The sequence below is a fragment of the Coturnix japonica genome, chromosome 12 (assembly GCF_001577835.2).
Source record: "Coturnix japonica isolate 7356 chromosome 12, Coturnix japonica 2.1, whole genome shotgun sequence".
Classification (NCBI taxonomy): domain Eukaryota; kingdom Metazoa; phylum Chordata; class Aves; order Galliformes; family Phasianidae; genus Coturnix; species Coturnix japonica.
In genome coordinates this window covers 6403272-6413063 of record NC_029527.1, presented here as the reverse complement: position 1 = coordinate 6413063, position 9792 = coordinate 6403272, and the positions used below count along the sequence as shown (strand labels likewise).

Sequence of the window (9792 nt, the reverse complement as noted above, 5' to 3'; positions counted from 1 at the left end):
CTGAAGTATGATTTCATGGCAGATTTAATCTCGGCTTATATCCCACAAGGCCAGGTCTGTCCTCCAAGGAACCCCAGTGCCAAAGTCTGTTCAGCTCAAGCAGGTTTAGGTTAGGAGCAACTTCCAAGCAGGTTCTGCTGTACCCATGAGGCTGAAGTTTCTAGGAAACACTGTTACTGAGCACCAATAACTGGAGGAAATTCCAGAGCTCTTGAAATGAGTCAGTGACTCCTTGATGCGTAACAGAAACCCAGGAGATAGAGTTAAGGTAATGTTCAGCTTGTAGCTTTAATGAGTTGCTGAGTACACACACAGAAGTCGATACGTCTGTGCATTGGATCATTACCTCTCAGCAACTGGAGCCAGCTACCAGCTTCCTTTACAATGACAGGATGTGAGCTGTGGCATCTGTTTGTTTTAAAGTCATCCTTACTTACAATTCACCCATGAACTAACAAATGGCTCAGCCATTCTCTTTGCTTGCAGTTCTTTAATATCTCCCTTTAAGTGCTTTTCTGTAAGGGAAGCTAGAAAAGCATTCTATCACAAACCCTTACCAGCTGACATTGTTTCTCAATGTTATGATCTGAGCATAACCAAGGTAGCCCCTTAAGAACTGCGTGGCCATTTCAATATTATAATGGATGGCAGAGTTCCAAATGTTGTTTTACAAGGAAATGCAGCACTGGATTTTAGCTTAGTGTTCTGGAGAGTTACCAACTAACTGAAAGAAGTTCTGAATTACATTTTTATTCTCCTTTTACTGCTTTTCTTTTGTTTAAACGGTCTTTTAAACCTTCTCCTACCATGTTTGTTAACTCTTCCATCTGCATTACAACAGTGTTTCTTTTGCTTCCTTAGAGGTTAAGCTGTTGTTTTGGGGGGTTGTTTTGCCATGCTAGACAACTGTGACTAGAAAGAAATCAAGTGAGAACTGACAGTCAGAAAGGGACGCTTATTAGGTGAAAGAGGAAGATGTAATGGAAGTTTTTAAACGCTGATTGCTTTATGTGGACTAATTATGCAGGAAAAGAAGTGAGTTAATGATTTATACCCCTCCCAACAAATTCAATGAAGATATCAGTAGAGCAAGTTTCCCAACATCTGGATTACCTAGACTAGTTCTACATGGAACAACGTGCAAGGAACAAAACCAGTATTTGTGTTTTTCAGTATAAGTGTTTTTTATACCATTTTAAGTCACTTGTTTCTTTCTTTAAAAATGCAGGCAGAGATGGATACACCCCATCATTTATTCTGTCCCTCCTCACACCTGAAAACAGATTATTATGTTGGAGTTCCCTGCCACCCCCCGCTGGCTGTCCTGAACTCAAATACTACTATTGACCATAGACAACAGATGGAACAGTAGATGCAACCTACACCTACAATCCAGTTTGAGTGTTTTAAGTGACCCTCACTACCCACATTAAGCGGGCAAAGTGCTTCCAAGTTGATCATCATCTTAAACTTAACATGGCTGTTGACTGAACAGGACCATTCACTGATAATCACAGAATGTTCTTTGCAGATCATGTCACTTGCTAAAAAGACTGGCTAATAAAGTCAGCTTCTGTGTGTATTTTAAAAGCTCTGTCTTGTGACAGTGACCACAATGAGGCTGAATGAATCCAAACCACGGTTTTTCTTTCTGCACCTGGTTCTGAATTAAGCAGGGTTTGGTTTGTACACTTATAAATAAGATTGAATTCATACCTTCAACAATTTTAATCCTTTGAAAACCTTTAAAAGGGTATCTGATAATCCAATTTTCAAAACTAAATATCTGAAATATTCTTCTTATTAGCATATAAAAAGGGAAAATTGTACAAGTTCACATCAGCAATGAAGTAACCTTCAGTAGAAGGATTAAACACATTCACTTTCCTAAAATTGCTCTTGTTTTAGTAGCAAAACAGCCGGGGCTGAACCTCAGTTCCTCAACAGTACATCAATTTATACAAAAGCTCCAAAAAACATTATGCAAAAGCAGATCTATTTCCACTTTAAGTCACATACAAGTGCTATATGATCTGAAGGATGTGAAACACTTGGCAAAGCCTGGTGGGTTGTTACTTCTTCATGACTTGGCAATGGAATGACCTGTTCAACTTCCAGAGCGTTTTTGTCAATGAAAATGTAGTCCAGACATCCATAAAAGCCACCAACATAGTTTGTATACGCAGGTTCTCCACAAGCACTCTGTAATTTGAAAGGATGGCTCAGAGGCATATTGCACCTTTCCTCTTCTCCATTAGAGGCCCAGTCTTCGTGATCTTCAGCAATGCTACCGGTGTTAATAAAGCCGTAAGTCCCAGATGATGGTGTACTATTAAAGTCTCCACAGAATATGACTGGTATATTAGGATACAAGTCACATGCCACATGCTTGATGTGAGCCAAAGCTACAGCAATTTGGATGAGACGGATGTTCCCACCTAAAGATGTAAAAACATGTTACTTAAAATCCTTTGTAGAGGCACTGAAGGTGCCTTTCAAGTTGCTCATTTAGACAGTGATCTTACTGTAAGGAAGATTAAATCCAAGCCAGGCTTGGCTGAAGTAGGGAATGGGGCACAAGAAAAGGCAACAGCTGCAAAAGAACAAGGAGGAATGTAGGAAAGTTACCTTTTGGATGCCAGTAGAGATGGGTGTTAGCTACACAAAGCTGCCTGGGAGGATCAGTTTCGGACTGCAGAACTGAAACCTTTAAGACAAAGAAATCTGTAATAAGTTTTAAAGAGTGTTTCTGGAACTCCTGACAGACTAATATTAGCTCTGCAGGCTGCCCCACTGCTATTAATATTTTTTTCTAAAGTTTTATATTATTGCCTACATGAAGATACTTAAAGCCTGACTGTCAGCACCGTGTTTGCACTCCCCTGCCCCGTGCACAACCACCACCCCAGCAAACAGTGTCACACTGCATCCACCAACACTGCCCCACATCCAGCTGTGCTGCTGGGCTGTGTCACACTACATCCACCAACACTGCCCCACATCCAGCTGTGCTGCTGGGCTGCTGTCACACATGCATCCACCAACCACTGGCCCCACATCCAGCTGTGCTGCTGGGCTGTGTCACACTACATCCACCAACACTGCCCCACATCCAGCTATGCTGCTGGGCCGTGGTGGCCGCAGATACCTGCAGCACAGACGATCTCTGCAGCACCTTGTCCCTCACCACTGGGTACTGGTCCAGCTTGTCACGCAGCTCGGCGTGCAGCGGCTCTGACAGCAGCGCCTCACTGAACGCAATGTCGTGCTGGCTCAGGAGGCTGAACTTGTCCCTGCGGTAGAAGGTGGCCAGGCCCTCGTGCTGCTTCTCCTTGATCTTAAAGAGCCCCTCGAGCCCGAACGCATCCAGAGCCGGGGCCAAGCTGTCTGTGAAGACGGATTTGTCCACCTCCTGCAGGCAGATGAGGTCGGCGTTGTAGCCGGCCAGCTCCTTCTTCAGCAGGTTCTGCCTGTAGTCGACCTCCAGCGCGTACGGGGCGCAGTACGGGAACAGCACGGTGCGGGAGAACTCGGTCTGGGCGTAGGTGTCGGCCAGGATGTTGTATGAGATGACACGCACGGAGCCGCGCTCGCTCACCTTCCCCGTGTACAGGTGCCTCGCATCGAAGGTGCAGACCCCGGGCCCGGCCTCCACGGGGCCGCTACTTTCCACCTCGACGGGCGGCCCGAATCGCATGGCGCCGTCCCCGGGCGTGCAGCGCAGCTTGAGCCGCAGCCCCACCAGCGCGTTGGGCGGCGTGAAGACCCGCTCTCCGCCCTCCGGCTCCCGCTCCTCTTCCCAGGCCGGTCCCTCCCCGCCGCTCTCGGGCCTCCGCTCTCGGTACCATCGGAACAGACAGTGCTGCGGGGCGGCGAACTCGGCGCTGACCTTGGGGCACACGGGGAAGCCGGCCAGCAGCGAGCGCGGCAGCCGCAGCTCGGTGAGAGCAGGGGGGTTGCGCTCCACGCGGTACCGAGCGGCCCCGACCTGCAGCACGGCGCCGTCCTGCCAGGCCGAAGCGTTGGGCACCTCCTCGGACACCGGCAGCCCGTCCCGGTTGAACAGCCGCACCTCGGGCAGCTCCGGCAGCTCCGATTCACCGTCCTCCGCCCGCTGCTTCTTGCTCTTCTTACCCGCCTTAACGCGGCCCTTCGCGGCGTTCGTGGCGATGCGGGACAGCGCCCGGCCCAGCGGCTCCGTCTGATCCCGCTGCATGTGCCGCGCGCTGCCGTCGGGGAGCACGAGCCTCAGGCTGAGCTTGGGCTCTGCCGGCACACAGCGCACCACGGCGCGATCCAACGGCTCCATGGCGCCGGGACGAGCCGATCCAGCTCCAGCTCCCCCCAGCCGGCCCAGCCACTGCAGCACAGCGCGCAGCCCCCACCACATGGAGCCGGCGCTTCCGGCACGAGCGGACGGAAATGAGCAACGGGGGGCGGCACAACAACGGCCGCGGCTCGAGCCCGCCCCGGGGCGGGGTTACAGCATCGCCGGGCCGGCGTTGGACAGCCCGGTTCTATGTAGCGTTGCCGTTCCTTCTTTTCAGGACTGAACCCGCCCGGAGAGCGCGTCCCCGCAATGTCTGCGCAGGGTGTCAGCGCTGCACACCGTGAGGTACACAAGGGGCGAGCTGCCAACGTGCGCCTTCAACCCCGGGTGTCTGGGCTCCGTGCTCGTTTGCTGCTCGATCCAAACCGTTCTGTGCTACTCAATGGCGTTATGAAGGCGTTCGGGTGTTTGTAAAGCTCTCCTGCTGTTCTTACAGCCTCAGCCCTCACTGAGTGCGGGCGGGCGGGGAGCCCATAACGGACTGGCAGCCCGGAAAGCAAATGGGATCCTGGGCTCCATTAGGAGAGGGGTGGTCAGCAGGGATAGGGAGGTGATTGTCCCTCTCTACTCTGCTCTTGTGAGGCCCCATCTGTTGTACTGTGTGCAGGTGTGGAGCCCTCAGTACAAAAAAGACATGGAGATTTTGTTAAGGGTCCAGAGGAGGGACAGGAAGATGATCAGGGGCTGGAGCACCTCCCCTATGAGGACAGGCTGAGGGAGTTGGGTTTGTTCAGCCTGGAGAAGAGAAGGTTTGCTCCACATTTCCCCTCATAGAAGCTGTTAAAACGCAGTTGTGAGTTTATGCGTCTCGTTTCCAAGGGAGCGGCCCTCAGCCCGCCCAGCTGAGTGCTGCAGGGCTCCCCACACCGCTGTCAGCTTCATACACCGTGCTGTTTGAATAATTGGATATTCCTCGTGTTGCTTTTTTGTTGTGTTTTAAGATGCCGCACTCCAGTGGAGCATCTTCCAATCAGACGATGAGAAGTTCGTTTCTTCCCATCGTTTTGCCTTCAGCGGTTGCATCGGATCTGTCACCGTTACAGAATAAGCTGCTGAGGTACCGGAGATGCAAAGAACAGCAAGCAGTGCTCAATCAGCTCCTGTGAGTAATACACTGAGCGTTGAAGTTCAAGAAACATCGAAGTTTGAATGAAAGAAACATTGTACTTTGGCCATTAGAGAAGTAACACTGGTCTTTTTCCATTTCAGAGCTATTTTTTATCACTGTTGTGATGCTGCATATTTTCCATCCAAAACTGTTAATAGCAGAAGGCTATTTGTTGAAATATTAAAGAGCACCAATGCCTGGATCACTTTCTTTCTTTTCTATGAATAATCCAAACTTGGATCTACTTCTCAAAGGCTTTTTTGTCACTAATCTTAATTCATTTGCACATGAACTTGGTGGTCTGTGTTGCCACTTGAGGAGCTCTAAAAGTAATGCCTCCCATTTATTCCCACAGAGTTCCACTCTGTACTTTATTTATTTTCACAATACTTTTGGACAGCATCTGTTGTAGTTGTTTGAGAAAAAGTACATATAATCCCAACAGGAGCACTGGGCAGTTGGAGAGATCTGTTAATATATATGTATGTTCTGTTAATATATATGTATGTTCTGACTGTGGTTAGGACAATGTTCTTTTTATCACAGAAGACAGAAACTGCCAAGAGTGCTTCAAACATGAAAAAATTGGTTAAATCAGTTAAGATCAATGTATTATTTTTAATGTAATGTTGTTATTTTTGCTGCCCTTCTGACTTTATGTTTTACTTTAGAGTTGATCGAGCTTTAGAAGTCTATTCTAAAGCCATGGAGGAAAAATCTCACAGAGGTTCTGCACCTCCAGTCCCAGAACTACCTGCCTGTGTAAGTGTGGATTTCTTTAATACCGTCTCTACTGCTTATTTTGTGCTTTATTTTGGGGACGTTTATGCTTTTATTCTTAATATTCACTTAAAGTTACTTGTGTCCATTTCTAATAATTCATAAATGGATTTACATTCTCAAGAAGTCCCATTGAAACTGATGCTAATATGTATACTGATACAAGTCTATTTTCTTAATGCACTTGATACATTAGGAGTTCTTTTTTTTCTTTATACAGATGAACAGTGAAGAAAAGCAAAAACGAGTGAGTTAAATTCTTTGTTCTGCATTTTGAGAGTGGAGTAGTGAATGATGGCTCTGTTCAGAGGAGCTCAGTGTGCCATGTGGAATCTGTTCCTGCTAAACAGGAAAATCTTTTGCAGTTTGGACAGGGAGAAACGGGATGGGAAGCAAAAGTGGTAGTCCTGTCTTGTGGTCCAGTAGAAGGAAAGTATTCTGTTAGAGTAGGCATGTTATGACCATCAGTAATTGAAGTTTTAATCAAAACCTTCCTTGAAGATCATTGCTTAGCAAATACTCTAAGAGGCTTCAGATTTATTTTCAGTTGAGGTCACAGATCATGCTGTTTGCGCTTAATCTTTGCTAGATGAATGTTTGTACAATAGTATGAACAACAGGATTTATTGATAATCACGGGTTTCATCAGAGAAACAGGTGAGATAACTGAAAAGTTCAGTACTTTGTGTTTGAGCACTGAGACCATTCCATCAACTTCAGAGTAGTATTTAGTGTGCTAGTCAGTGAATACGTAAAAGATATGATTATATCCCCTGCCCTTAGTTGTAAAGAACAGGAAGTAAAAAGAGACTTCACTGTGAAACCTAATGAAAGAAATATGTAGTTTGTTATTAGAGCTCTGATAAGTCTGTCCTTTCAGATCGACTATCTCTTTATGAAGAAGTGTGTGCAAAGTAATCCAGTGGTTCCCATTCAGCAGCACTGGCTGACGTCCATGCTCACCCTGGTGCCACAGACACTCATGGAAGGCAAACAAAGACAGCTGTTAATTCAAGAGCTTTTAGGGGAGATAATAAGGGATTTTGAAAAGAGTATGAAAAGATTCTTGGGTGAGTACTGCAAACTACACAGTACTATCATTAGTGTGTGTTAAGATTTAACAGCTTCCATGTTCCTGTGTAGTAATTCATGTAAGCTATGATATGATATATTATATTCAGAAAAGATTAATAAGTTCCAGTTTTGCAGGAATGCAGTACAGTGCCTATTGAATGCACTCATACATTTTTGGTTTGTTTTTTCCTAGTGCGAAGTGTTCTTATTAAGCCCAATGTGAAAGGACTTGAAGACGAAGAGGAGGAACCTTTGCCTATATCACCATTGTGAGCGGATTAAATTAGCACATTACCCACAGGCAAAGCACATTCAGTTACACATGAGAAATGCTAACTGAGCTGCATGCATAGTTATGGTGTAATACTGTGTGGGACGCCTTACAGTCAGGCAGCAACACTGTGCAGTAGTTGGACACACTGAAACTGCACCCAGTGCTGAGGTTTCCTCCGACTGTGGTGTTATGTTGAAACCTTTGACATCAACCAGAGAAATACTGTACTCTGCAAAGAAAAAGAGGAAGTCAGGTAGACGGAAGACAGTTGTAAAATTTCTGGAACATTAGAATGTCTGTCATCTAGATGTCAGTGATAAATACTTCCTGTTAGCAGTTGTTGAAGTTAGAAGTATACATAGATAAAGGGTCAGGAGGAGATGATTCGATATGGACAATTAGGTTATCTTCTGCTGTTTAATACTGGAGATACGCTTATGGCACCTAAATAACATTCCTACTGTTTGTCTGTTTATTCAATTATTACTTCAGTGCTTCACTTTTATTTCTTTGTCTGTTTATTTACTCAGAGGCCTGGATTTTTCTAGTCCGTGGCATAAAAGTTTTATCCAAGCAAAAAAACGGATCCATTCTAACTTGCACATTCTTCACCCCACAATGAAAACTTTGCTGGATTTCGGTGTTGCTCATCTTTCTAACGTTCTTTTAGCGGATTTTTGCAGTTTCAGGTAAAGTCAGTTTTGGTGAGTTATTAACCAGTGCAGATTTTTGAAGCCGATAAACAAGAGAGTTTATGGAATTCTATTATTTAATGTGTTTTGGGGGTGCTTTTTTTTTCTGTAATGAATTTGTTTATTTTCCCTTACATTTCTGGTAATATCAGCCATTTTATGTGTAGTTCATGTTTTTCCTGTAATTCTTTTAAGGTCTTCTTATGATTTAGTCTGTCTCTATGCCGTGATGTCCATTAAAGGTCCAGTTGAACTGGATCAGATTTCTTGTTCAGGCTATTTTTCATCAGTTATTGAGTTTTATTTTCAATCTCGGATCTTTATTGTCTTCACCTCATTTTTGTTTTTGTTTTTTTTCTTGGTAACTTTTTATTTTCTGGGGCTTGGGGTGATTTTTATTTTATTTTAAGGCTGCATAAGTGATGCTTAGGTTCTCAGTCTGCTTTCTGCTAAGTCCAGTTGGGCTTGTAATACAGAGTAGCATTAGTATTACTTTACTCCATTAAAAAATCTGTTTATACAGTAGGCTGAAACTTCTTTTTCCAGATTAAAAGGGCCAATTGACTGCGAATCTCTAAAGACTGAGATCGCTTTAAGCTGTTCCAAAGCAGAAGAGAAGATACTGAATACATGGTATCAAAAGGTTATTGGCCACTTCACCCAGGAGGAAGCATCAAGTGGTGTAAATTCAGATCAGCTTGACTCTTTTTACAGCTGTGTGGCTACGCTGATGACTAATCAGGTAATCCCCTGGGGTAAATCTTAATTTAAAAGTCTGTGCTTTTGTATGATATGGGGCTTGTTTGAGCAGTCATTCCTAACTCTATTGCATATGATCTGGCAAAGTATTCAGAAAGTTGTATATTTTTAACTTCCCTTGCATAAAATATCTTTCATGGTCATGTATAATTGTTTTATTTCTGATTCTTGGATGCAGAAAATTTATGAATTCCACCAACTAGAATGTTGTTAATGTTAGGAAGGGAATATTTCAGTATTCTCAGCTCTTTTCCTATCACTGTTCTTAGCACTACAATTACACTTCATATGTAATTGTAATTAAAATTAATGAAATCTGTATTCTAAAATGCATCTGTACAAACAGACTTAATGCCTGGCTTAGCTGAGATGTATGCAAATATTCATGTATGCAGTTCTGCAAAATTCCAAGCACAGCTTATTCTTCTGGAAGGATATAGCACAGTGCTTTGTGAGTTGATCTTCTATTCTCTCTGTTTATAAATCCCTACCAAGTTTGGAGGAAAATGCATTCAAGATATTTCATGTATATTAAGGCATGCATTGCTAATAAACTTAGTTTTGTAGTAAGAATAGATGCATTGTCTATACCAAAGTAGAGTTTGTGTGTGTGTTTATTTACTTGCATTCTTTAGGGGCTGGAACTAAGATAATCAGAAGACATTAGAAAGTTATTAGCCATCCTTTAACTAGTCCAAAGCTGCTAAAATGAATGGAAAATATGATTTACTGAATGAAGGATAAGTGGGATGGGACTTCCTGCGCCTTCAACTAA

At 44.3% G+C, this 9792-nt stretch overlaps 2 protein-coding genes across 4 annotated transcripts in view; one reads left to right on the top strand and one right to left on the bottom strand.

Moving 5' to 3' along the window:
* Positions 1-730: 730 nt before the first annotated feature.
* On the bottom strand, positions 731-4431 carry PDE12 (phosphodiesterase 12). Its single transcript, XM_015874888.2, has 3 exons — positions 3149-4431; positions 2629-2707; positions 731-2438 (listed from the first exon to the last, which is right to left on the bottom strand). The coding sequence occupies exons 1-3, from the start codon at positions 4388-4390 to the stop codon at positions 1996-1998; spliced, it is 1764 nt and encodes a 587-aa protein (XP_015730374.1). The 5' UTR covers positions 4391-4431; the 3' UTR covers positions 731-1995.
* Positions 4432-4482: 51 nt separating this feature from the next.
* Positions 4483-9792, top strand: part of DNAH12 (dynein axonemal heavy chain 12) — a 52168-nt gene continuing 46858 nt past the window's right edge. For all 3 annotated transcript variants that reach the window (XM_015874878.2, XM_015874877.2, XM_015874876.2), the window contains exons 1-8: positions 4483-4615; positions 5272-5432; positions 6110-6200; positions 6439-6465; positions 7099-7288; positions 7486-7561; positions 8097-8255; positions 8805-9000. In XM_015874878.2, the coding sequence (XP_015730364.1) occupies positions 4580-4615; positions 5272-5432; positions 6110-6200; positions 6439-6465; positions 7099-7288; positions 7486-7561; positions 8097-8255; positions 8805-9000 (936 nt within the window). In that variant the 5' untranslated portion in view covers positions 4483-4579. The remainder of the gene's footprint in view (positions 4616-5271; positions 5433-6109; positions 6201-6438; positions 6466-7098; positions 7289-7485; positions 7562-8096; positions 8256-8804; positions 9001-9792) is intronic.